This window comes from Anser cygnoides, chromosome 3, assembly GCF_040182565.1.
Source record: "Anser cygnoides isolate HZ-2024a breed goose chromosome 3, Taihu_goose_T2T_genome, whole genome shotgun sequence".
Lineage (NCBI taxonomy): Eukaryota > Metazoa > Chordata > Aves > Anseriformes > Anatidae > Anser > Anser cygnoides.
In genome coordinates, this window is record NC_089875.1 from 6,733,419 (window position 1) to 6,759,564 (window position 26,146).

At 48.0% G+C, this 26,146-nt stretch overlaps 2 protein-coding genes and 1 long non-coding RNA gene across 5 annotated transcripts in view; 2 read left to right on the plus strand and 1 right to left on the minus strand.

Annotated features, from left to right (window-relative positions):
• The window catches only part of LOC136790593 (uncharacterized), a 68,891-nt gene extending 52,861 nt beyond the window's left edge, over nucleotides 1–16,030 (minus strand). The window contains exons 1-2 of one of the 2 annotated variants that reach the window (XR_010830845.1): nucleotides 15,177–16,010; nucleotides 15,010–15,083 (exon numbers count right to left, since the gene is read on the minus strand). This is a non-coding gene — a long non-coding RNA (uncharacterized lncRNA). Of the gene's footprint in view, nucleotides 1–15,009; nucleotides 15,084–15,176 lie in introns of both variants that reach the window. The other variant, XR_010830846.1, reaches the window with a different exon arrangement.
• LRRN4 (leucine rich repeat neuronal 4) lies at nucleotides 3,328–12,383 on the plus strand. 2 transcript variants are annotated; one of them, XM_013182153.3, is made up of 5 exons: nucleotides 3,328–3,623; nucleotides 5,126–5,848; nucleotides 6,793–6,994; nucleotides 7,912–8,049; nucleotides 9,091–12,383. In XM_013182153.3, the coding sequence occupies exons 2-5, from the start codon at nucleotides 5,161–5,163 to the stop codon at nucleotides 10,409–10,411; spliced, it is 2,349 nt and encodes a 782-aa protein (XP_013037607.3). In that variant the 5' UTR covers nucleotides 3,328–3,623; nucleotides 5,126–5,160; the 3' UTR covers nucleotides 10,412–12,383. The 2 variants fall into 2 exon arrangements, with proteins under 2 accessions (XP_013037607.3, XP_066851464.1); XM_066995363.1 differs by lacking the exon at nucleotides 3,328–3,623 and adding an exon at nucleotides 3,661–3,790.
• A 2,139-nt stretch (nucleotides 16,031–18,169) lies between the features above and the next one.
• CCT4 (chaperonin containing TCP1 subunit 4) lies at nucleotides 18,170–25,155 on the plus strand. Its single transcript, XM_048060949.2, has 14 exons — nucleotides 18,170–18,527; nucleotides 18,660–18,712; nucleotides 18,980–19,069; nucleotides 19,814–19,922; nucleotides 20,616–20,758; nucleotides 21,553–21,674; nucleotides 21,762–21,894; nucleotides 22,474–22,613; nucleotides 22,909–23,005; nucleotides 23,365–23,475; nucleotides 23,736–23,866; nucleotides 23,970–24,204; nucleotides 24,583–24,696; nucleotides 24,946–25,155. The coding sequence occupies exons 1-14, from the start codon at nucleotides 18,398–18,400 to the stop codon at nucleotides 24,958–24,960; spliced, it is 1,623 nt and encodes a 540-aa protein (XP_047916906.1). The 5' UTR covers nucleotides 18,170–18,397; the 3' UTR covers nucleotides 24,961–25,155.
• Nucleotides 25,156–26,146: the final 991 nt, after the last annotated feature.

Genomic DNA, 26,146 nt, shown 5'->3' on the forward strand with positions numbered 1-26,146 from the left:
AGGCCAAGTCCAAACACTTGCAGTGTTTAAAGCTTGCCCGAGCCCCTCGTTCGGCAGCAAGAGGCTCCCTTAAATTTTTCATCGGGGAGCAGAGCGCCGTGCTCACCACTCTCGGCGCAGAGCTCATCACACAGCTGTCACGAGGAAGAGCTCGACTTGCTACCTGCTGTCTGAATGATCTGAATATAGGAACGCAGAGCCAGGGGAACTTAAATGCAGTCCTCATTAGCACAGCGTGCAGCTGCTGTTAGCGCTGAGCTAACACGCCAGCTTGCAGTCAGGGATGTCTTGGCTGAGATTCCAAAAACTACCAAATCTTTCCGTTTGCTGTGCTGCCCCTCCCTTCATCTCCCTGCAGTGTGTCACTGCCTTTCGCACAGGGCTTCCTGCTGCAGGGGGGAGCTCTGCAGCTCACTCAGGCCTGCCCGTAAGCCCCACCATTTGCCATCTTCGCTTTAGGGGCACGTTCCCTTGCCCCTGTCCTGTCTCCGTGGTTTTTTAGAACATCAGCTATCTGTCTCTCGCAAGGCTGTTCGATGAGCACTAAGGAACACCCAGAAAAGGAGTGTTTTTATCCCCCTGCAGTGACCGTAGCTCCTGCAGGCAGCCCACGGGTGAGCCGGAGCGGGATGGCATGCCCCAGGGCACCCCTGCACTCCCTTACTCACGCAGTAACCTGGTTAAACTTGCCTTCTGCTGCGTTGTACCACCGGATTATACCCAGGTTGAAAGACCATGGCCTCGGTGGGCTGCAGTAACTGAGTCACTAACTGCACGGGGCCAGATGCGTGAGAGGTGCTTGACAGAGAGAGTGTCCACCCTGGAATGGAAGGCATTGCTGAAGAAAGAGGCGTTTTGCAATGCAGAGGACAGGAATGTTATACAGATTAAACCAAAAACCTTTAGGAAACTAATACCTTGGCTCAGCTGTGACTACATTCTGTATGTCGTGCTTAATTAAACCAAAGGCAGGTGAGGGTAAAATGCTCCCAATGTCAGCGGCCGCTGTCTGCTCTCGCACACGTTCCACAGGGGATTCGCTGCTGCCTTCAGACAGCGTTACTGCAGCGGACAGCACACATGCCTGAAACCTCAGGCTAAATAATCCTCTCTCCCTGCTCTCTGCAGGAAAGCATCTTGCTCGTGTATGCTCAGTGAAGTGACCTGTAAAGTATTTCCTTTTTTTTCTGTTGGCTTTAAAAGCCATTCTCCAGATTTTTCAGGATTTTTTCATAATTAGCCATCGCTTGGATCACAGCCACTGAGAAACACTCATCTCCTAAACTTTACTGCCTGGTACCATCCTCGCCTTGGTCTCTCCCTATCTCGGTGTCACAAAGGAATGCGGGGCTCATCCCTCTGCCGCATTCCTGCAGGCAGGGGGGGGGGGGGGTTGTGCGGCACAGCCAGCCCTGGGGAGGGGGCGTCTGGTTTAGCTCTTCGTGCCGCATACATCATCGCAGTGAAAAAAAGGCTGACAAGAATGCCTGCCTTTGTTGAACATTCCCTCAGGTTGCCACTGAAACTCCCAGAAAAGCACAAGAAGGAGAGCAATAACCTGAAGAAGCAGCGCCATGGGAACTGGCTCGAGTGACACACAGGGGAAGTCCCTGCCTGCTGCTACGGGATGATTTCAAGGAAGCTGGTGAGAGAGCTGCCTCCTGCCTGGGGAAACCTCCGTCAGCACCTGGGCAGCTCTCCCAGATGTGCCATGCCAGCAGGGTTCCAAATTACTAGTTTGCAGCTAGGCTAAGAGCTGGGAGAATATAGCCTGCCCCAAAAATCAGGCATCCAAACATCAGACAAATGTGGAGCTCTACTCCATGGAAGAGCTTCTCTGTATTGCTCAGAATCAGGCTCCCCTGGGCAATGACTCCGCCCTGCTTCCACTTTCACTGACATGAACGGCTCACTTGCAGTTTCCAGTCTTACCAGGCCGCTCGTCTCAGTCCCCAGAATGAAATCGTAAGGTTGAACGCATTAAAAGCAAAGCAGAATTTGGCAGGGCAAATATTTGCCTGCAAAGGCAAAGGGAAGGCAGGGTTTCCACTGCTCTGGCTGAGGCTGGACTTTGCTTCCACTCACCCCTGCAGCAAATTCTTCAGAATTTTTTAACCTGCTCCCGTTTGCCCTTTGAACCCGGTGGGTCTGTGAAGCTACCTGCTGGGCTGCAGGCGCCCGGCCTGCGTGCTCCCCGGAGCGCAGGACTGCCAGCAGCTCCACCCGGGTTAATCTGGGGGATTAGCCCCCCAGTTAGGAAACTGTTTGTCCTGCCCAAGAGCCGTTCCACACGGAACAGCGTGTACATCGCACCCAGCCTCCGAGGGAACCGCAAGGGCTCCAAGAGTCCTGCCGAAAGCCCATATCTCGGTCTGTGGATGTTCTGGTGTTCCTCAAGGCCCTCTCCCCACGCAGATAATGCCTGACACGGTCAGAAGATAAGGCCTGCGTACATGCAGAGTCAAGGTTTTTGTGAAAGCAAGACCCTTATCTGCACTTTAGCACCAAAACTCACAGGTCTGTTTTGCCTTCCATGCCACAATCTGTTCTGTCCTCCTGACAAATGGAAAGCACCAGCTACTGTTCTCCCTGAAATCCCGATCATTAATCGGCTTATAGCAGCAACTGAACAACCACACTTCTGCTTTTCCTTTGGAACAACCTCTACTAATTCATTCCCTTTGAGTTCCTGCCTTTAGTCCCAGCTCCTGACCTAATTATTTGAATCGTGGCAATGCCGAGAGACCTGGCTCAGAGCAGGCCCCTTGGTTTTTCATCGTCAGTCTTACTTACACCAAAGGATGAGTGAGGGAGCAGGAAGGGAACTGCCCCCAGCCGTGCAGCACGGCAGAGGCAGAACCGAGAAGAGAAGCCCCGTGCAGCAGGACTCAGAGCAGCCTCCAGAGCTGTCACACTCGGTGCACGATGCCGCAGGCCCGCTCCCTCAGCTGAAAGCGCTCTGCAGAAGCAGCAGGTGAGAGCTTTGCTTTGGGCACGTCCCAGAGCAGAATGCCTCCCTGGAGGGACCGTTGTGTCAAAAGGCATTTGTTCTGGGGGAACGTTTCCAGGACTTCCCCCAGATGCAAGTGTCTTACAGAGCAACGTAAATACTTTAAGCCCTTTGTTGGCGCCTAGAGGTATCGAAGCCCACGTCAGCAGGCAGAGCCTTAGCTCTACATCATCTTTGTCTGCGAGCAAAACACACACAGTAACTCCTCTCCCCTCCCGGCCCCTCTCCGCCAGTCAGTGGGAGATGTGCGAGTTGGGACTGGAGACACGGATCTGTTCCCTCCACGCGCTGCTTGGAGCAGACAGACGGAGCAGCCCTGCCTGGGGAGCGGAGTTGGGAAACGGAGCCCTCCCACCCTCCTCCAGCCGGGTGGAGGAGCGGGGAAGGCTGAGCGGAGCCACCCCCTCTCCAGGCAGGGGGAAGCTGCTTGTGGGGGAGCGAGCCTGGAACAAACCTCGCCTGCGTTTGTGGGCAGAGCCGTGAGCAGGGGAAGCCGGGAAGAGAACAGAGACATTTTACGCTCCTCGGCTGAGTCACCCAAGTGTATAAAATCAGGGCCGGGCAACCGGTGCTGCGCAGAGGGGAGGCACAAGGCATCAGGACTGCTGGGCAGGTACGTGCAAGCGGCTGCGGTTTAGATCTGGGGACTAAGTGCGAATGTAGGACCAGGATCCAGCAGTGCCACTGCTCCCATCCTCTGGGTGCCATGTGCCATGGAGCGGGGAATCCAGCATCTCCACTGAGGCTGCTCAGCTCCTGCACGGCTCCAGATACCAAAAAGTACGCAGGTGACCAAAATATACCGGTCCCTATTTCAAACCTGAGATGGGAGCGATAGGGGATGGCCTGGCAATTCCTGGCACCACCCAGGGAATGGCAAGTGGCCTTCATGGCCAGGAAAAGTCTGCCATATTTCATACCAGAGGGGGCTTCAGCCACCCCACGCAGTGGTAGGTTTTTAGATGAGGAATGATCATTGCAATGCCTGCAAGCATGAAAGGCAGCCCAGCAAGTAAAGCACTAGTTTAGGGCTGTGGCTAATTCCTTCCTCTGACACAGACCTACCTGTGCGACCTTGGGCAAGTCATTTAGGACTTTTTTTAAAATTATTTTTATGGGTCTTCAGTTTCCTACTGAGCTTTTAAAATTCTCAGAACCATGTAGGCTCATTTGGTGCTTACAAGTTTCATGGATTTCATGAATTTTTCACAAATGTATCACTGTCAAAAACGCCGCTCTTTGCCCACCTCGGAGAGGATAAGGACAAGCGCGCTGGGGGCTGTGATGCCCCCAACCAAGCTGGGGTGGAGCTGGGTGTGCCAGAACTGCCCAGGCAGAGCCCACACGAGCCCTGGGCTGCTGCTGTTTCGACTCTTGCTAAGGGACAGAAAGTCGCTCCTAAGAGAGAAAAGGCACTTTCACCTGCACACCCACTGCAGCCCAGCCCAGTTTGAGCTCCTGCATCCTTTAATTGAGTGTTTGGCAGTCCTCCCCTGCCCTAGGTCCATACGCTTGCTTTGCACCAACACCCTCACAGAGAACAATCCCGTGCCATGGTCACCCCTGGCCCTGGCCCTATTGCCTGGTACCTCCCCCCGGACACCTCTTCCCTGGGAGCACAGCCGGAGAGCCCTGGGGAGAGCGATACACAATCAGGTGGGAAAGCAAAGCCCCATAGCATGGTAATACGCCTCTCTCCTGCAGCTCGTGCCCTACCAACCGGTATTTTCACAGCGGAGCAGCACACCCCAGGCCAGACTAGTCCTGAGCTACTGCTCTTGATTCTCCAAATTTACCAGGATTTGAATATCCTAGAAAACCACGAACAATTTATTTTATTAGCTCCCTACTGACTTTGCTTGTTCATCGTGTCAGACTGCATGGAAGATTGCAGGCAAACTTAGACTAAGATCACATGGTACTGCTGTCCCAAAGGGCTCGAGTTTACTTAGGCTTAATTACAGAAATTAATTATCACTTGCACTGCCTGGATGCACCAGGAAAGCAGTTATAAATGTTTCACTTTCAAACAGCTTGTAGCTACCTGGAGGAATGTTAATTTCGCTCTTAATGCTGATGTTTTGTTTTCCCCTCCCTGAAACAAAACCCAAACAGGTCTCACAACTAACAGCAAGGCACTTGGCAGAAGGATGCTGTCCCTTCTGCTCACCCTCTCCCTGCTGGTGAGGAGCGCAGCATCAGGCCCGGCGAGCAGAGCGGAGCCTGTGGCATCCAGGGATGTCACCACATTTTTCCAGCTGGCTCAGGAAGACACTTGGGAGAACGTTAACCTCACCAGCTTGCCCTGCGAGGATCGGAAGAACAGGACCTGGATCACCCTGCAGCTGACCAGCAGCACCCTGACGACCTTCCCTACCTGCCTACCGGAGGCCCTGGAGACCTTAGACCTCAGCAACAACCTCCTAGAAGAGCTGAACAGCACGGAGATAGCAAGCCTGCCGCGGCTGCGCGTCCTCTCGCTGAGGCAGAACCTTCTCCGGGTGGTCAGGTGGGGACCTGATGCTCTCGGCAGTCTCCTTTTCCTGGACTTAAGCTTTAACAAGCTGTCGTCTGTGCCGTTGTGCCACGCTTCCTTCCTGCCCAGCCTGAGGTGGCTGTCCCTGGCTGGAAACCCACTGACTGAAATCCAGCCGTTGGCTTTCTCCTGCTACCCTCAGCTACAGTTCCTGAACCTCTCCACAACTCTGCTCGGGCAGGACAACCGCAGGGGAATTAGGGAGTCTGCTTTTGCCATCAGCACATCTCCCAGTGAGGCTACAAACAGGACTGGGAACACCATCAACGTGCTTGATCTGAGCGGGACCTTTCTGGAGAAAAGTAAGTCGACAAATCCCCCACTGTAAGCACGGGGCCTTGGCCTCATCCGCTGCTGATGTGAGCGTGCCAGGCGCTCTCCAGCCAGTCACGTAGCTGCTGGGGAGAAGCCCTCACGCACAGCGGTCTCCCTGAGGACAGGCAAAGCACCGACAGGGCTCTGCCTCGCTCTGCTGCCCAGCTCCTCTGCTGCTGCCTGCCCTGAGGTGAGCTTTGGGAAACGCAGGGGAGTCATTTCTCTTTCCAGACAAACTGCTGAAATCGTTCATTGTCAGGCCCCACACTCATACTCCGCTTGTATCGGAGTTGATGTAGCGCAGAGAGGTGTTTTGTGTCGGCAGCTGGACAAATAGCTGCCACACAGCGAGCCCATCCCTGCCCTGGGCAACTGACACACGGTTTTTCTGCTTGCCTCCTCTGTCAGCTTCAGCCTATACCTGAGGTGCTGAGGGAGAGACGCCGAATGCCTTGCCCAGCTGGGGCAGAGCCAACACCTGCCCCCAGTTCTCCTGCACGCTGGTCCAGTGCCTTCCTGGCCTATCCGCAAGGCCCCCTCACGTGCTTCTCTGCCTCATTTCACAGCTTTATTCATAGCTCTTTTGATATGAACCAGTCCTGGTCTCCCAGGGGCCCCGGGAGGTTTCACTGGCAGGCTGCTTGTTAACACTGACCAAGAACCACGGCGTGGGGTCGGGGCAGCGCCCTCACTGCGACAGCGCCCGATAGTGGCAGTTCTCCCAGACAGCGTGCAAGGTGGAGGCAGCACAGAGGGGTTTTTCCCACATGGATATGCCCTGATTCCAGTAAACAGCAGCTTCGCCATTCCCCAGGCTTGAGGTTTCACCTCATCAAGCCCATACAGCTCACTCTACCTTTTTTTTTGCTCAGCAGAAATCCACAGCAATGCTCTGTTTATGCAAAAGGTAAAAATCTCTTTTCTGCTTCAGTTCAACCAGAGTGGGCCAAAGACATGCCCAACCTCAGAGCGCTTCACCTGACAAAGATGTCCCGACTAAGAAGCCTCGATACCGACCTCAGGTTCATGCCTCATCTCAGGGAGCTCAACTGTGATGACTCCCACTCCCTGGGTTTCGTAAGGACAGAGATGTTTGAAAGCACACCTCATCTGAGCCATCTCTCATTTCAGAAGTGAGTTGTTTGGTTTTTTTTCTAATAATTAAAAAAAAAAGGTTTACCTACCTCTATGAAAACGGAGGTAAGTAAACTGCAGGCAGAACAGTCAACAAAGAAAAAGATTTGGAGAGCACCTTAGAAAACTTTCTATATCAGCCCAGATTAGCGTATCAGAAAGCAAACACTAGAGCAGTGGCTGTGTTCTAGGAACCAGTTTCAGGAAAATAAAGAAACCGGTTTAACCAAAAAATACAAATAAAAAAATGCCTCACTAGATTGCCACATTGAATTTACACAGCACTTTACAACACCCATAGAAATATCAGCACCAAAAATCATGACCCAAACTCAAAAACCAGAGGAATAACAATTACAGTCACAGGCGAAAGAGAGCATCTTCTGAGCACTCAGGCTGCAGGGGTCACACGATCATGCTTTTTTTCTGCAGCTCTGTCAGGCTAACAATGCTTCCTACATTCATCATCTGATGTAGGAGATGTGAGTGCATGTTGCGAGAGGTAACTGACAAGAGGAGAGTGACTGGCATTGAGGAAGTGAAGTCATTGGAAGCAGATTGAGAAAGAAGCCAGAGAAATGACAGAACATAGAGCGCAGCTGACTGCGTGACGGCAGCGATCGTCTGTTCTTTCCAGCTGCCATCTCTAAAGGTGTGACCCACCTCTGAAGCCCTTGGCCACTCACAGAGCTCCTGTTAGGCGCTGGCAGACAGCGGCTGCCTCGTGCAAGTCAGAGGTGGGCAGGTGGCAGCTGGACCTCCAAGTGCAGAAGAGTGCTGGTGGTGTGACAGCACGGGGTTTCTGAGGGAACTGGGAATGTTGCTCTGTGTCCTACGCACCTTGGGGTACTAAGCATGCTCCAGACCCTGGAAGGTAGCTCAGCACTTGCTAATTATTGTGTTTGTCATCCTGTAGCTGCAACCTGAGTTCCTTTAATCCTTGGAATATCACTTCATCAGACAGCATCACCATCAACTTGCACGGAAATCCCCTGCTGTGTGACTGCAGGCTCTCCTGGCTGCTCTCCAAGCCCAAGAAAGTTGTGCTGCAAAGGTGAGTGAGTTCAAGGAGATAATGTAAAGCTCTTCAGACATAACTCAAATCTGCAAGTTATTTGGGGACCAAACAGTCACCATGATCCAAACTTTTCAGACTCCTTGTGTGTTCTTCCCTTCCACTAGAGGTAAAAATGCAAAATAAAGTCTTCTTTAGGGGTAAATACCATGGCTGAATTATACTTCAAAGTACATAAATGTGATGGGCATATGTAGAAAAGTAAAGTGGTATTAGCTGTGAATTCTACTTCAGGGTGAGAATAGTTTATTTGCTCTTTTTGTCCATATTTTCTGTACTAAAGAGATAAAAATAAGCTAGCTAGGTGGCCTTGGTGGGCCAGCACTGGGAGCAGAACCAGAAGACTTTGCAAGCAGTTTCGCTTATTATTTCCTGCTTGCCCTCGTATTCCCAGAGCCTCAATCAGCACAGGCAGCGCACAAAGCCCCCTGCAAACAGCACCATTTGTCCCCGGTTGTTTCCACATTCTCCAACAGACTGACCGCAGTAAGCTGCAGTTACTTTGCATATGTAGGATCTGTCTTCCTTGGGAAGGGCCACCAAGAAGTTTTGTCACCCATGGTGAAGAAAGCAGGGAGGTACGTTGTTAAAATCAGATCGCCTCTCATCAGGACAGCCTTAGCACTTGCGTTCTTCACGAAAAGCTGCAGTGTCTGAGCAAAGAAAGAAATCGAGCTTCGTCACTCAAAAGCACACCCAGTGTTAGCACAGCTCCCGCTGCCTGAGCCAGCTGGCCTTAAGGATCTTGGGGACCCTGTTGCAACCCTCTACAGGCAGTCCCCTCTTAGTGAGGCATTAAAGTCTGCCTAAAGCCAGTCAGCTGCGTTCACAGTGCTGTGGAAAGCCATCTGCCAAGCACAGGACTATTGACAGTACAACCTAGCCTTGCTCTAAGTTTCATGTCTTCTTTAATGTGAAGACTGGTTTTGGACAGCAGGTTGCCAACGACCATCCAAAAGGCTGACAGGGACCTGTAAGGTTCGTGCTGAATTTATCTGTTCTAACTTGTTCCCTCTGCAGGGCTTCAGACACTTTTTGCAATGTGTCCCAGGAAAATTGGGACAGACCCTCCACAGTTTTTACACTGCAAGAGCTCTACGATGAATGCCAGTCTGAGAGAAACGTCACGCTGCCCGACTCAAACACACCCTCCACCGAAGATGAAGCTTTCAGCTTTGCCGGCTACACCAGCACGGCCACAGTAACGACAGGCTCCGCTCTGCTAACCAAAGACACTCACACCAGCTCCCTAACTCACAGGAATGTGCCGAGCACAACCGCAGCCAGCCCAGCCGAGCTGCTGCTCATAAAAGCCAGCAGTTCCTCCCGGGAGGACGAGGAAGTTTCTGAAGCCATGAGCCATCCCCCTTCCCTCGCGCCAGCAACCACCTCCCCCGGTTTTCTCAGAGAGCTCCACAGCCGGGCCCCGGATCGCAGCGCCATGAGTCACGCTCAAACAGATCAGCCTCAGAGGGAGCTCAGAAAAACTCAGGAGGCGTTTCCCCAGCAAGGCCCATTCAGCCAGCCCACCAGTGATTATCCTTCTACAGCAAGGGAGGATCCAGATGCCGCTGACCATTACATTCACTCCTTTGCTGTGGAAAGAACCCCGCAGACAGAGCTGCGCCGGCTGAACTCCACACGGTCCGGTGCTCACTCGGCATCAGCATCCACCAGGTCGCTGATACACTACGTGGACGACTACGAGTATGAGGAGCAGACAACAGAACCCCCCGTGCAACAGGTATACACCTCGTGCGACTACAATCCTTGCAGGCACCTTCAGAGACCGTGCAGCGAACTTCAGAGCATATCCCGATGTTTGTGCCCTGGCATGTCGAGGGAGGATGAAATCCCGGACCCTCCGAGGCTCAGGGAGGTGTCTGAAGTCACAGACAGCTCTGCACAGGTACACTGGTGCGCCCCAAATTCAGTTGTTCGTACCTACCAGCTGATGCTTCACGACCAAGGCAACGAGGAGAGACGGCTCGTCCTGGACAATATTTATGCCACAGCAAGGCAGTACACCCTGTATAACCTGCAACCGTACACCACTTACCACATCTGTGTGACTGCTTTGAACAAAGCGGGGTCAAGCCAGGTGACAAGTCAGGGAATTGCAGGTAACTCGTGCACCAGATTTCAAACGAAGCTCAGCTACAAGTCTGTCTTTGCTGCTCTGTCTGCAGCAAGCGGACTCTTTCTCATTTCCACAATCATTTTGTCTGTTTGTCTGTGCAAGGCACATAAAAAGCCTCACAGTGAGCAATATGGTACACACTTAGTCTCTTACAAGAACCCAGCGTTTGATTACCCCTTAAAACTACAGACCACGAGTTAGCTCAAGGTGATTGCTCTCCACCCAAGTTCTCTGTCTCTATCACTCTGGTACATTTTCCTGAGATCCTCAAAATGTCCTTCAGCAAAACTAGGGAACACCAGACTTCATAGCCCCTGTGCTTCCAAAGGAGGAACAAAAACAAAAGAATTTAGCAAAAAAAAAGAGCCTGTGGGTTCTTGTTCATGTGCTAAGCAGCAGCAAACCTGGACACTACCCTTGAAGTTACTTTTATAATCACCTACAAACACACCAGCACACACTTCACGCAGTGAGACGTTGCCTTGCCAGCTGTCACGGATACAGCCCAAGCAAAGCAAGAATCTGTAACGCATCTCACCAAGCAAGACAGATACTGCTTTTATTCACATCAGTGAAGTTGAATTTACCATTTCTCCTAACGTAAGTACATAGGTATTATTCAAGAAGAGAACATTCCTGGAAGGAACGTGAGAAAGATCTCCTCGGGCTCGGTAGCAAGGTGCTGTGCACATCCAGCTCCGGCAAATAGCTCTGGTGCCTGCAGCTGCTCAGCTCTAACTCGGATAAGGGAAAGAAATGCAAAAATTAATTGCAAAGGGGAAGAACGAGACACTGCAGGATGACTGAGGCAGGATCCTTTTGTTCTGCCTTTACATGCTGTCTTCCACAACCGAGGCTCCGGAGAGCTGCCACAACCCTGAGCCCAGGCAGCGAGCAGGCGGTGAGGAGTTTGCGATGCTGCAGTGCCCCCGAAGCGAGGGGAGCACATCAGCACTTGCTTCAAAACTGATTTTCAACACGAGATTATTGCTCGGTTCCATCTGCACATTTAGCAGGCTGACGATTTACCTCACACAGAGGCAAAGAGCCAAGTAACGAAACCATTTTGGGCGCGTGTTGCTGAGACTTGAAAAATGAAATCCCATCCACTAGCAACAGCAGATACTCATGCAGACATTTTTTTTCAAGTGTACTTACAGGTACTAACCTCTGCTACAAGAATAGCAACAGATGCTGAGAATTCAGCAGCTTTGAGATCTTTTCATTTAAAAAAATTAAAAAAAAATTAATCCAAGAGCTGTTTTTGTAAGACAAGGTGTTTGTCCTGATCAAGTATTTCTAACAGTCAGTGTTCAGAGACCTGTAGGTTTCTGTCCCAGGAGCCGCATGTTTGTGCTGCTGTGTAGATAAAATCCCCCGACTTCAGAGAACAAAGGCTGCTGTACAGTGCAAAAGAGTCTCTGTCCTGTCCATAGGTTTTTAATGCTCCCTGTATTAATGGAAATAAAAGCTACAGACTGGTTCTTTGTTAAAGATCTAGATCTCTGAGCTGTGTTTACTATCTACAGTGCTTAGCCCAAGGAACGAATTCAAACATTTTGCTGTTTTGGAGCCTTTAGGCATGTAGTAGAGGGACATTTTTATTGGGATCAATTTGTGTATCTGATGTCATCAGAGTTTTCCTTCTGTATGTGCCGTATGAAGCGGGCTGGGACATCCTCACTTCTAAGGGCCTGCAACCCTTTTGTGCAAATGTATCCTTTCCCAGCACCAGCGCAGGAACGGACAGCAGTCAGGAGAGATGCTCCCTGCAAGTCCCTGCCGTGCCCGTCCTCAGCTCCTGAGCCTGTCTGGGCCCCGTGGCTCAGCTTCCAGCAGAAGTGAATTGCAGATGAAGGAAGCAGGACGGTATCGGCTCTCCCATTGCAAATCTCTTCTATTTTCCTACTCTGGTAGTTTATAACTTTCTCTGTTTGGGTGTAGTTTCTCGTATTCATTTCAGGTGGTTTTTTTCCCCTACTGTCTGGAAGGCCTTGTAAACAGGAGCAGATGATACTTTACTTTCATTCCAAGTAAGCAAGAACCTTTGACTCACATTATTGCAAAGTGGGGCAGGGATCACATACTCCCTTGTTTGGAAAACAGAGCTCGAAAAGACCTTGCTTGGGGTCTTTGGTATTACCAGAAACAGAAATAAAGTGGAGCAAAATAAGAGATTTGTGAATAGCTACATATATACTCCTGAAGATTAGCTCTCGAGGGGAAGAGCAAAAAGACACTGCAGCTGGAAATAAAGCAGATTGTTCCAGTTTAGCTGTTAGCCCAAAGCAACAGGGTGCATTTAAAGTCAGAGTTTTGTGTCTTAACTAGCCTTTATTGTGTTACAAAGCATATTCACTGCAACGCCTACCACAAAGCTCACCAGAAGACCCCCAGGTAACAGGATTTGACTGCACTCAGTGGCAAGGGGATGCTCCGACCCCACAGCTACCCAAAAGCCTAACAGCTTGGGTGGGATGAAGGACGCAGCAGATGCTGTCGCTGCAGCACCGTCCCCTCTGAGGATGGCCAGGGAGCCACTGCAGCCAGGAGGGCTGGCGCTGAGCCCCGCCACGTGCCACCACGTGCCTTGTGCTGAGACGTGGGAGCACTCACAAGCTCCTCACGTGGTTGTAACCATGTCCAAGTCACGTCTTGTCACAGCTGCTCCCCCGAGATGTGTGCACTGATTGCACACCCCTTTTGACGCCCCTCAGAGAGCAAATCACACCCCAAGTTCAGAAAAGCCTTACCCATTGTCCTCACCCAAGCACATCAGCGTGAGCACATCCTGTGGCTCTCCGAAAAGCCTGGTTACCTCTCAGAGCAGCCCAGACATTTTACAGGCTACTTTTTCACCTTCTCCCCATTTCACTGCCCCAAGAAGCCAACAGCCGGCAACTCTGATTGAGCAGACTGATCTTTTGCTGCACCCCTGAAGCAGAGCAGTCCCACAGCAGGGACACAGCGCTCCATATTCTGTCGTGCTGTTTTAGTAGGGCTTCCCACCTGCTGCCAGTCTCTGCGCTGCTTCAGGGGTAGTACCCAGAGCTCCATTTGTTTCAGCAACCAAGACATCAAAGATTTGCTCAACATCTGAAGAGCTCTAACAACAAACAAAATGTTTAAATAACCCCCCTTGCACACAGCCCCTTTCTCAGGAAATACATTGCAAAGGGCAAGGCGAGTTTAGGGGAGCCCTGTTGCAGAGGCAGCACGCAACAGAGCAGCTCTAAAGCAGTTAGGGTACCGAAAAGAAGCACCACGATAACAAGCTGAGAAGAAATGTAGACTGCAAGGACGAGAGTCAAGTACCCAAGGCCTCACACATATGTGTCAAGAGCTGTTGTGTCCCCCACGCGAGTTACAGCTGCCGTGAGGCCGAAGAAGCAGCATCTTGCAGGGGCAGGTAAAGCAGACTCCACTTTCAGCCAAAAAGGCCTGCAAAACGCCCCCACAAACCCACACCAGCCCTGTGCTGCTCTTCAGCCTCAGCCTCTTGAATCCTTCCTCATTGCAAGACACAGGTTTATCGCACCCGACTCCTCCAACCAGTTCTCTCCCAGCCCCTCGTGCCTTTCCACAGGCCTTCTCTGCCTTCAAGCCAGAGTCTGAAGTGATTTTCAAGTTAGGAAAGCTAATATCTTTTATTCTGCTGTACCTCACAAATTCCTGCTCAGGTTAAAAAAAAAGTTTTCCCCTCAATCCCCACCCAGAACCCGTGTCTTTTAAGTAACTGATGCAGCCCAGGAACAGGTAAAATGGCAATTATTCAAACCTGCAATTTTTGTTTGAACAACTCACAACATTCACAAAGTAAGCATTTGGGTATAAAGCATTTCTTGGAAAAGCACTGCCTATCGCTGCTACTTAAAACCAGCATACACTCCTAGAGAAAGTGAATCACCACATTGTCCCTTCTAGAGCTTTCACTGCAGCTGCACCTACCGATTTCACAATTCCACCCTAGAAAGGGAGCAATAATCACTGGGGTAAAGTTCTCTTGAAGCCCATCTTATAGCCTGTGTATAATCCTCGTACATAATTGTCCTGTTTATCTCTGTGAAAAGATCATTCAGAGGAAGCACCGTGAGCATTCAAATGTTTTACAATTTTTTTGTGGGCTTTTCTTCCTAAAAAATGCATTCCCAAGAACCTTTTCCCTTCACTTGGCAACATTTGCTTTCTTTCTAGCAGTCCAAGTCCAAGCAAAGGAAGACCAAAATAGCCAAGAGAGCGTGTGGGTGCATCCCCTGGGTGTCGCAGCAGAGGCATGAGCCGTTCCCTCTCCTATCTCAGCATTTCAAAAATCAGTCACTGAGCCTCATGGAGCCAACCAGGAAGCAGAAACTCGCGGGAAAAAGGAGAGGATCCCTGAAAAAGCCTCAACTCGGAAAAAAACTGCTCTCTTCAAGGATCAGACACCATGCAGGCAAAAGCCTTGGTGGCTACAAGGGAACCGTGAGGGACATCACCATCTTTAGTGCAACACATGCCATTTAGAGAAGCAGTCGCCCGGAGCATTCTCCTGGGTGGCACAAACGTGGGTGGAAAGCCCTGTGCAGCAGAAGGCACTTCACCCAGATCCACCTCCACGATGGAGAGGAGAGGAGCCTGCTTCTGAGCGCTCATCGAACTGCCCAGAGTCAAAGAGCTTAAGGCAGGGTGTTCACTTCACGCCGCTGGCTTTATCAGCCTCATGGTGGAAGGATGCAAGATCAACGCCCCACGCTCATTCAGCGAGCACTGCAGCGGCACAGATGCACTCCTGCACAGCAGTCTCCAAAAAACACACTCACCTGGAGGGAGAAATGGGGATGGCTCTGAGGGTTCAGGATCTTGCTTGTCAAGAAGCATCTGGTTCGCACTTTACCTGTGAAAGAGACATTTATCACATGTGAGAACACGTTTTGTGTTTGTGGAAGCAGATACTCATGAAAGAACATCATGTTTAAATTCCCAGTACTTTTCCTTTTTATCAGCTGTCCGAAGCATACAGAGTTTGTTCTCAAGTCGGGCACTATATCAAGAGTAAATTCAAACTTTTTTAAAAAGTAATCAAGCAAGCCAACAAATAACAATATTATTTTTGAAATATACTCAGGAAACAAGCCCTTATAGCAAGGCTGGGTTCTGCTGTCATCTAGAGGGAGAGGGTGGAATCATCTTGCTTAGGTGCCACCCCACAGGGAAATACTGGCTCTTTCACCACAGAACTTCAGTCCGCGCCTCACAGACCAAGGCTCACTGATGCTGGCTACACGACTGTGTGCACCTGTGTATCCACACCTGCCAACACTTGAAGAAGCTTTTAAAAGACCTTTTCTAACAGTTTTCATGATAATAGCGGGAGGATACACAATACCTTGTCACTGGTGTTACTGGACTTTAAAGAAACTGGGGGATTATTCATAGAATCAGTAGCATTTATCCTGATATTCCAGCAGGCAATTCCAGAAATCGCTTTTGTTCAGCTCAGTGCTCTCTAGAGGCAGAGGAACCCCCCAGAGACCTGATAAAGGCCCAGCCAAAGGAAAAGCTTCAGCCTGAGCTTGCAACTGCGGGTTCTAGATACACAGAAAAATGGGTTTCCTTTGTGCCACTGTTCACCCAGCGATTTGTTTTCTATTAGGGTGCCCATTTGTTTTCAGTTCACTAAGCAGAAGTGATGAGAACTGTCAGCAGGTACAGCCCCCGTCCCAGACTGCTTTCTGGCACTTTATCTGTCCTCACCTCCAATTCTTTTTGCAGCCTTATGGCCAGGAAGCGCTGTGCCAAGCTGACACCAGCAAGGAAAAGAACAAGAAGGGGATTCCTGAGAAGACCCAAACTGGAAAATCAGTCTACAAGAACAGTAAGGTTTTTTTAAATATTGTAGATTTTGGGAACTAAATTTTCCTAATGTTACTGGGGAATATCACAATACTCAGATGGGGATCTATTAAGCAACTCTTTTATGCTTAAAAATAATAATAAACACTTTTTTAAGAGTACTTTGATAACGTAGCTACCTTTGAAATACAGTCTTTAAAAAGACAGGTCTGAATCCATAGGAGTCCCTTATAGCAAATTCCTCACTGGCTTAGCAATGTTTACCTGTGTAAACATAACCACCAGAAACAGGGTGTTTTTCTGCCTTCTGAAGGTGCAGCACTGTATTTTGTGCTCCCTAACCCTCGCACGTCAGTGCTGGATGACATTACCCACTAGCACGTATAAGGAAAAGCTGGCACTGTGTAATTCCCAGCGTCCTACCACAGTAAGCATTTCTGCAACCCCCTTTAATGGGTGTGCAGCTATTTTCACCTGCTTACAATGGTTCTTTGGGTTTTGTGTTGTTTGGTTTTGTTTTGTTTTGTTTTTAAAAAGGTACATAAGGGAAGTAAAAAACTCAGGAAAGACTAACAAGAAATGGAAGACGTGTGAGAAGAGCAACAAGTCTTCACAATACAACGCATGCTGGATACACCCAGAGCAGGGGAGAACCAAAGTAAGCACAAGAAATGAAAGAATCCCAAGGAAAACCCACATGAACCATGGTCCATGAACCCCCATGGTTCATGGGGCTCGTGGCTGGTGGGAGCAGTGACAGAGCTGTCCCCAGCTCACAGGCGGCACAGCGCTGGTGGCTCCTGCGAGCTCCTACTGGGGCATAGTGCTGAGACACCACTAGCCACATCCTGCGGGACGAAGCTCAGGCCAGGAGAAAAAAAAAATTATAATAACCAGGCAATCAGCACTGGGTAGACTTTCTTCTTCTCTGAATAACTGTAATCTACTTACTGTGCAAACTATCTTGTGCTGGGAAAGCATTGGTGTTAGACCCATCAAATGCGTAGAAGCTACTCACTCTTATCAGGGCACAATTAAGTCACTTAGTAACTATCTAAGGCCATTAGGTGAGAGGATGTCATGCTGTTTTTGGCAGTAATTCATTAGGTTGTCATCGCCACTGCCCCGAGAGTACTTGGCAAGTAATCTTCAAGAAAAAGGAAAGACCCTACCTAACGCTCATATCCCCCCTGAAATAAGATGTACGTCTACGGGTGTTTTCCGGGCTTCACACACACAACCCAATGCACCCAAATGAACTAACGCTGAACGTGGACATGGTAAACCCTGAGTGTCCTCCCCAGGAAAGGTGCTTTACTGTGTTTTTTGTTTTGTTTACAATAAAACGTGCATCCAAAGCCTGGTAGGCTGGAACTGCTCCTTGCCCCTAGGGCAAAACTCCGGTTCTTCACCGTAAAGGAACCGAGATGCCAGTCCCTGCGAACACATTTCTTCGGAGATGTTCCTACGCTCTGGACAAACCCGCTAATAACCTGATACACCCGGGACAACCTGACCGCCAAAGCAGTCAAACAGGGGGACACCTGCCCCGCGGCACACGCCACACCGCAGGCGGAGGCACCCCTCGCGCTCCGTGCTGGCGCGGCTGAGCCCGGCGCGGCAGGAGGCGCCCTCTGAGGAGAATTTCCCCTCACAGCGCCGCGGGAGCTGACCGCGGCCCCCGGAGCGCTGCCTGCCACACACCCTGCCTGTCCGGCTGAGAGCCCGGCGTTTTGGCAGCGGGACCCTCTCAGAAGCTGCCCCGTATCCAAAAAATTAAAAAAAAAAAATATTCCGTACCCAAAATCCCCCGCTCCATACCCAAAAAAGCCCCGCTCCCTCAGGGTTTCCCTCAGGGGCGGGGCCGCCCCCGCCCGTACGGCCGCGCCCCCTGCCGGCAGCACTTACGCCAGGCGGGAGGCGGCCGCCCAGGCAGAACGGGCCCGGTTACGCCATTGGCGTAACCCCCGCTAGGCGGGAAACCTCGCCGCGAGGCCCCCGCGCGGCTCGTTCTAGAAGCGGCCCCCGGCCGCCTGTAGGTGTCCGCGCCGTCCGCCTGCACGGGGTTAGTGCCGCTTCCGGGCAGCAGGCGCGGGGCGGGCAGCCGCTCGGCGTGACGTCACGCGCGGCGCCGGCTGGAAGGACCCGGGCGCCTCCTGAGGGTGGCGGCGGCGGCGCCTTCTGGAAGGTTCGCGGCCATCCGCCGCCATCCGCGTCCATCCGCCGCCATCCGCGCCTCATCCGTGTCCGCCCGCTTCCCTCCGAGCCCACCCGAGCCCGCCGTTGCCCACCCGAGGCGGGGCGGCCGTTACCGCAGCGCCGCCGTGCCCGCGGGCCCATCGGCGGCCAGCGACGATGCCGGAGAACGCGGGGCCCAAGGGCCACGGCCACGGCGGCGGCGGCGGCGGGAGCCGGGCCAAGGGCACGTACCAGGACCGCGACAAGCCCGCCCAGATCCGCAACAGCAACATCGCCGCCGGCAAGGGTGAGGGCCGGGAGGGCTGGGGAAGGTGCCGGGTCCCGGCGGTGGTGTTTCTGCAGGGGAGGTGGCTGCAGGGAGGGGTGGGTGCTTGGGGCTCTCCTGGGCAGCTCGCAGACCTGTTTGTTCTCTTTCCAGCTGTTGCTGATGCCATCAGAACGAGCCTCGGACCAAAAGGAATGGATAAAATGGTAAATCTTACGCTTAAATTTTGTAAACGTTGACATTGCTGAAGGTGCTGTATGTCAACATGACTTAAGTAGCGCCCAGCCTTTTGTCTTGGCTTTTGTCTAAGCTTGAAAAACATTCTTACTTTGTGACCAAACTCTATTCGTTTAGAGGAAGTGTCAACTAAATACATATCTCAGTCTGAGAAACGATGTTGTCAGGAAAGCTGTCTTACATCAAGCATCACGTTAACAAATCCTGGTCACTAACCAGTGCTGTTTCTCCTTCAGATCCAGGATGCTAAAGGAGACGTAACGATCACTAATGATGGTGCTACTATCCTGAAACAAATGCAGGTTTTGCACCCAGCTGCCAAAATGGTAAGCGTTTCTCCATCGCTCGGACAATGATACATGTTAGAGCTTTGTTTCTGGGACAAAAGAGCATAGTAATGTTTCACGTAGATTTGAGGAGTATTACTCGGTAGTGATAGAGCAAGAGATTTTGTGCAGGGTGCCTCAAGACAGCCTATTGTGATGGTGTGGTGTGCTATAGAATTCCAGGTCTTTATGGCTTATCTCGTATTCCTCGTGCAGAATCCATTTCCAATACGTTTTAAGGTATAAAATGATCTAGCCCAAATTTTCTCTGATGTGAGAAAGAAAAGCTGGTGATGTCCCATACCACTAGGACAGAAGAGAGAGAAGAGAATGAATTACATTGTGGCCCTAGGAAGCAGTAGCCTGGACTTTTGAATAGTTAAGTGCAGATCTCTTAGATTTGATTGTGGCTAGAGATGGAAGTGAGCTAGGTGGGGCCCTTCTAAAGCAAGGGGGAAAGATTGACCTGTTACGTGGGGGTAATTAGTTTTATGCTTGGGAGAAAAGTTCCTTGGTTTCTGTGGTTTGTTCTTGTTTGTTTTTAATGGTTGGTCATTCAACCATATACCAGTATGAGAAGTCACTTGCAAATCAGAAGAGATGTGATTAGTGTGAGATGTGATACCATGGGTAGTTGGGTAGTTTCAGTAGCGCAGCATTCTTGAGTATCTCTTTTTTGGCACTTGTCAGAGTTTTCAGTTAAGCAGCATTATATATAAGCTTTTGTTGTAATTCGCTGTTTAGTTGGTAGAGCTGTCAAAAGCACAAGATATTGAAGCTGGTGATGGCACTACGTCTGTTGTTGTCATTGCTGGAGCTCTTCTGGATGCCTGTTCCAGACTCCTTCAGAAAGGTAAGCGTGCATACTTAATACAAAAACCTTAGTTATGAAGTAGTTAAGTCCCACGTTTGGCTGCATGTTTATCATGAAGCTGAAAGCCGCTATTAGCAGCTTAAACATGAAAGGTAACTTCAGGGTTCGCTCATGTCCCACTAATAACTGAAAATCCATTGTTTAGTCTTTTGAGCTGAACACATTACCATTGATACAGGAGACAGTGTCTCACTCATGTGAAGATAGTGCCTTGTAAAAGCTCACCTAGATTATATTTGTACTTCTCTCATGGACAGAGAAATACCTAAAAGGGATAAATAAAATTCGAAGCTAGTGATTCTATTCTTTTCCTTTTTTCTACTCAGCAAATGTAGCGCTTGCCATCACAAAAGTGGGCTTTGACAATGCCAGGGAAAAATAATATTTTGAGAAAAGTCTCTGCTCTGCCAAACATTGCAGGGAAATGTGCACTACTTGCCCATGAGGACAAATTCTTAGGAACATAACAGCTTTTTTCCTCAGCTTTAACTGTAGATAGTAGTAAGGGGAAGTTATCTGCTTACGAGGAACATATTTTGCTAAAATAGGTTCTATTTATTCTGACATTAGTGTCTCTAAAATAATCTGAAATTGCAACGGGAGGTGGGGAAAAAAATAGACCGTTGGTTTGAAAGTAAAACCAAATAAAATCACCTTTTATACAATTCACAGGAATTCACCCCACCATCATTTCTGAGTCATTCCAGAAAGCTTTGGAAAAAGGTATCGAAGTGTTGACCAACATGGCACAGCCAGTTGAACTGAGTGACAGAGAAACCTTACTAAATAGCGCAACTACTTCGCTGAACTCAAAGGTATGGCTGATTCTCAAACTTCGTACTACCTCCAGGCAAGCTGAGCCATTTGGCTCTTTCCAGTGCACTACTGTTCATTTATTAAGAATCCCCTCATGAATCTAGTTGGTTTTGAGACAATAGCTACCCTCTGTTAGACTGACTTCTCAAAACTCTCTGGCTGATCAAGATTGAATTGACACGCCTAAACTGAATTTCAGTCTGAAATACATAGTAATATTAGCTGCTGAGTCTAAAATATATATGCAAGCTTAAACTGAAAAACAGTAACAGAAAAGACAGGTGGAATACTGAGAGCTTTTGTCAACTTTCATGTAGGCAGTTCTTCATGATGAGGCAGAGGTTCCTAAAACAGCATCAAAAACTGGAGACGTGTTGTTTGCAAGAACTTCATTCCTGGCACAGCGGGATGTCAGAGCTCCTTACTGGTTCTAGAGGGCCAATAGCTCCAAAACAACAATAATGCAATTTCTTCTCTTCCCCATAGTACTCCTTTGTGCTGTAAGATCTCTGCAAATGCATTAGTTTCCATTCTGGCAAACTGATCTGGGAAGTTCTCAAAGGGCTTAATCTAAGAGTTTAAGAAATAAATCAAAGTTTCTCCCAAGTCCCTCAGCATAGGTTTTTCCCACAGCATAGCTGTTCTTTCCTGTGAGTGGAGTCACCATGAAGAAGGTAGCACATTATGGAAAGTCAAACTAGTACACAAGGACAATATTATCTAGAAATTCCTAGACACTGTTGATCAGCGTTAAATCTCACACTTTTTTATTGTCTGTTATTAAACCCCTTAGGTTGTGTGTCAGTATTCTAGTTTACTTTCTCCCATGAGTGTGGATGCAGTGATGAAGGTGATTGACCCATCTACAGCTAGCAGCGTGGACCTCAGAGATATTAAAATTGTTAAGAAGTTGGGGTAAGAACCAGTTTGTAATAAGAGGATTATGTCTCTATCAAACTTGCTCCCCAAAGTGCTACTCATGGATTGTTTTTTTGTTTCCAGCGGAACAATTGATGATTGTGAACTGGTTGAAGGACTGGTCCTGACTCAGAAGGTGGCGAATACAGGGGTGACTAGAGTGGAGAAAGCCAAAATTGGCCTAATTCAGTTCTGCCTGTCTGCTCCAAAGACAGATGTAAGTTAAATGTACCTGGAGTGAAACCTCTTGCTGTAGTTCTTTGGAGATGCAAATTTAATGACAAAATATTTTTTAAAGATGTTGTGTTGTTGTCAGCTCTATTTCATGGCTGTAGTGAAGGTTTGCTGGGTAATGCTTATTACTCAGAACTTGTACAAGGAACTTAAAAATGGTATAAAGAAAAACAGTTTAAAAGTCTGGTATTTTCTTATTTAAACGATTTCTAATAAGATATTTAGGAAGAAATTCTTCACTCAGAGGGCGGTGAGGCCCATGGCCCAGGCTGCCCGGAGGAGCTGTGGCTGCCCCGTCCCTGGCAGTGCCCAAGGCCAGGCTGGATGGGGCTGGGGGCAGCCTGGGCTGGGGGCAGGGGGCCCTGCCCACGACAGGGGGCTGGAATTAGATGGGCTTTGAGGTCCTTTCCAACCCAACCTGTTCTGTGATTATTTTATACTTTACTGAAATTGCTTGCTTGCTTGCTTTGCATCACAGGCTGATAATTTAAAGAATGCAGAACATCTTAACGTTCACTTATCAAGTCAGCAGTTGGTGACACTTGGTTTTCTTTCTCAACAGATGGACAACCAAATTGTTGTGTCGGATTATGCTCAAATGGACAGAGTACTGCGTGAAGAGAGAGCTTATATTCTCAACTTAGTAAAACAAATTAAGAAGGCTGGATGCAATGTGTTGCTGATTCAGAAATCTATTCTGAGGTATGTCAATAGCGATTTACCAGCTTACTCTGTTCATTTGGGGAACAGCTGGAATTGTTTGGAATATCTGGAAAATGGAAGCTAAACATTAATAGTTGCACTGAGAAGTGTCAGATTGGCTGTGCCAGTGACAGACACTAGTGGCAGCACTAGCGTTGTCTGTGTTTCGGATTTAGTGACATCTTCACTTGGTAGTCTGAAGAACTTCAGCATTGCTGCAAAGAAGCATGCAACTGGCTAGTGCAACCCAGTTATTAAGACAAGCCTGGATTGACTTCTTCCCTCTTGTTTTTAGGGATGCTCTTAGTGACCTAGCCCTACATTTTCTGAACAAAATGAAGATCATGGTGGTTAAAGACATAGAAAGAGAAGACATTGAGTTTATATGTAAGGTAAAGTGAGTTATACAAATGTCTATTACGGTAACAGTTGTGTTTAAAGATAACATCAAAACCTAAGCACCTAGCTAATGCCAGTTTCTTATGACATGTGCGTTTCACATTCTGAATGTGATGTAAGAGTTGAGAAGGCATTTCCCTAAAAGACGGTCCTGTTCTGTTGAGTAGTCACACTTCTTTACATCCACCCCTTATTTTTCTAGGGGATAGTCCTACCTGTGTTTCACTGTAATACACCAGAAGTATGTTACGCAGTACACTTCCTGACTCTGCAGTTTGGATTCTGGATGTTTTCTTACTGTTGGTGGTTGTTATTGGTTGTTTTTTGGTTTTTTTTTTTTTTTTTTTTTCAGACGATTGGAACTAAGCCTGTTGCTCACATTGACCAATTTACTCCTGACATGCTGGGGTCTGCTGAGCTGGCAGAGGAGGTCAACTTGAACAGTTCTGGGAAACTAATAAAGGTGGGTGAGTGACAACACGTTAATAGCTTCTTAACATTTGCCAATTCTTCTAATAATAATTACTAACTTGAATGTAATAACTTCAGTACTAAGAAGCCTTAAAGCACCTACTTGTAATCCCTGACTAGCCTCTGGCCTGGGAAGCCTAGTCGTTTTGTTCAGCAGACCTCAGTACTGTTACAAAAGTTGCAAATATATTATTTATTTTTATTATTTTGTCCAGTACTCTCTTTTAGTGCTGTAACGTGTCTTTGTTTTAGATCACAGGCTGTACAAACCCTGGAAAAACTGTAACCATTGTGGTACGTGGATCCAACAAACTTGTTCTAGAAGAAGCTGAGCGTTCAATTCATGATGCCCTGTGTGTCATTAGATGCTTAGTTAAGAAAAGGTAATGTCCCTTTTTGGTCAGAGTAATCTAGTATATTAATATGGAGAACTAATTATTTATGGACTTAGGTAAAATGAGGTTTAATTTTAATTTCTCTCCTCAGAGCTTTAATTGCAGGAGGTGGAGCACCAGAGATAGAGTTGGCGCTGCGCTTGAATGAGTACGCTCGCACTTTGAGAGGTATGGACTCGTATTGTGTCCGTGCGTATGGAGACGCGCTGGAGGTCATACCATCCACACTGGCTGAAAATGCAGGCCTCAATCCTATTTCAACGGTGACAGAGCTGAGAAACAGACATGCTCAAGGAGAGAAAACAGCCGGCATTAATGTCAGAAAGGTAATAAGGAATTGCGTGTAGAATTCCAGAGGTAAAAAAAAAAATTTGCATTTTAAAAAGAAAATGCTTAAAATGCTTGCATTTTTAAAAGAAAATACACTAGGACTAAAATAAAGACAGGACAAGTTTGTGTATTATAAGTGGATTCTTCCAGAATTAGTGTTGAGAGAGATCATAGCTTGCTCTCTGAACCTGCTTTTGAGTGGATACGTCAAGTAGCCACAGAATGCCTCTACAATAGTAATTCCTGTTGGGAACTGAAGAGTGCAAGCCCTCGGTCTAATTTGAAGTGGGGTGTTGCTTCCAGGATTCTGTTAAAACTTGCTGAATCTAGTTGTAGCCTCGTTTGCCCAAAGTAAAAGGTGCTTGTTCTTGTAGGGTGGCATTTCCAACATCTTGGAGGAGCTGGTAGTTCAACCACTGCTAGTGTCTGTCAGTGCACTGACTCTTGCCACAGAAACTGTGCGCAGTATTCTAAAGATTGATGATGTGGTGAGTAGTGTTTGCATTGCTTTCTGCTTAATCTCTTTCATAAGCACTGGGATAGATACTGTCATCTAAATTGATGTGTTTAAAATAATTCTATACAATTTTCAATTTTCTATACAGTTTTACATGCTGCTTATGCCATTTGGCCATCTAATATATATAGCAAGATATTATAGTGACTAAAAAAATAACATCTTTAATCAGAGAAGTAATTGTTACATACTTCATGTATGTTCTTGGAATTCTTTGCAGGTAAACACTCGGTAAGCTGAATAATGGAAGTTGGGACCGTGCTCCAGAGCTCCTTCTGTGTAGTCTGAAATGTGGTTTCCTCACCAAAAGCGCCTGTGTGAATTGTCTTAAAAAGTCCACAAAGGCTTATGTACTTTTGTCACATTAATTTAATAAAGTTTCTGGTTTCAACAAGGAACTGTTGTTTATCAATAAACATGCAGTAGTCTACCTGAGTCTGTACTTTGTAATTCTGCTGAAACTAAGGTAAACCTTAGTACTTTCCAGAGCTAATTAGCTCTTGTAAAAGTATGTTCTGAAAATGCCATTGAAATTACATAACTTACGCTGTATTACCACAGTAGTTTAGAATTGCTTCTCCTGGAGTTACCCACAATGGAATGATACTTATTTTTCCTTAGATCTGGCTGGACTTTTCACTTGTAGCTGTAAGAATGCTATCACATTCCTTGCCCTGTTTTGTCTTCTGGAGACTACTTTGGTTTCTGATACTACCATAGAATATGAAGGAAAGTCTTTTTCATGCAATTTTATTTAAAATTGGTTTTGGGGAGCCAGTGCAGCTCCAAGGTGTAATATTTAATTTTAAATTGTTCTTTCATTATTTTTTTTCTATGATTGTGTTCAACTCCCATTTTTGTTCAGGAAAAGCCTAGGACTGAAACTGGCCAGCTCAAGTAATGTATATGTGTATACACCCAAACTCAGGGAGAAGTCAAATTATCAAGTATACATTTTTATACTGATGCAAATAATGCTCTATGAAGGAATTCATAGAATAAACATTACCATCTGTTAATATCCGAAGAAAATAACCACCCTTGTTGAGAAAGGCATTATTGCATTACTTGTGCATTAGTGCAGGAGCAAGCACAGTGCACATAAGTGAGCCACTTTGCTAGGGTGAGCTGTAACAAAATACCTGAGCTACCAGGAAAAACCTGGATTCCACAGGTTTCATACAGCTTAGATTTAGTTTGTGCCAAATAGATTTCACAGTTTTGAATTTTTTATAATTTAGAATAAACATTCTAAAATTTATTTCTACTCAGCCAGGAACTGTGAATTAACCCTTTAATACTCATTGCTAGAATTGCCAGATTCCTCTTCGCTTCCTGATTAACTTACATTTCTTACTGTCACTCAGGAGCTGTAGCTTTTAAGTTTCCGCTGCTCTTTTGACTGGCTACTGAAATACTTT

Coding starts and splice junctions, on each gene's coding strand:
- LRRN4 (XM_013182153.3), top strand. CDS start 5,161: ATGCTGTCCCTTCTGCTCACCCTCTCCCTGCTGGTGAGGAGCGCAGCA. Junction 5,849..6,792: donor CGGGACCTTTCTGGAGAAAA/GTAAGTCGACAA, acceptor TTTCTGCTTCAG/TTCAACCAGAGTGGGCCAAA. Junction 6,995..7,911: donor AGCCATCTCTCATTTCAGAA/GTGAGTTGTTTG, acceptor GTCATCCTGTAG/CTGCAACCTGAGTTCCTTTA.
- CCT4 (XM_048060949.2), top strand. CDS start 18,398: ATGCCGGAGAACGCGGGGCCCAAGGGCCACGGCCACGGCGGCGGCGGC. Junction 18,713..18,979: donor CAAAAGGAATGGATAAAATG/GTAAATCTTACG, acceptor TTTCTCCTTCAG/ATCCAGGATGCTAAAGGAGA. Junction 21,675..21,761: donor AAAATTGTTAAGAAGTTGGG/GTAAGAACCAGT, acceptor TTTTGTTTCCAG/CGGAACAATTGATGATTGTG.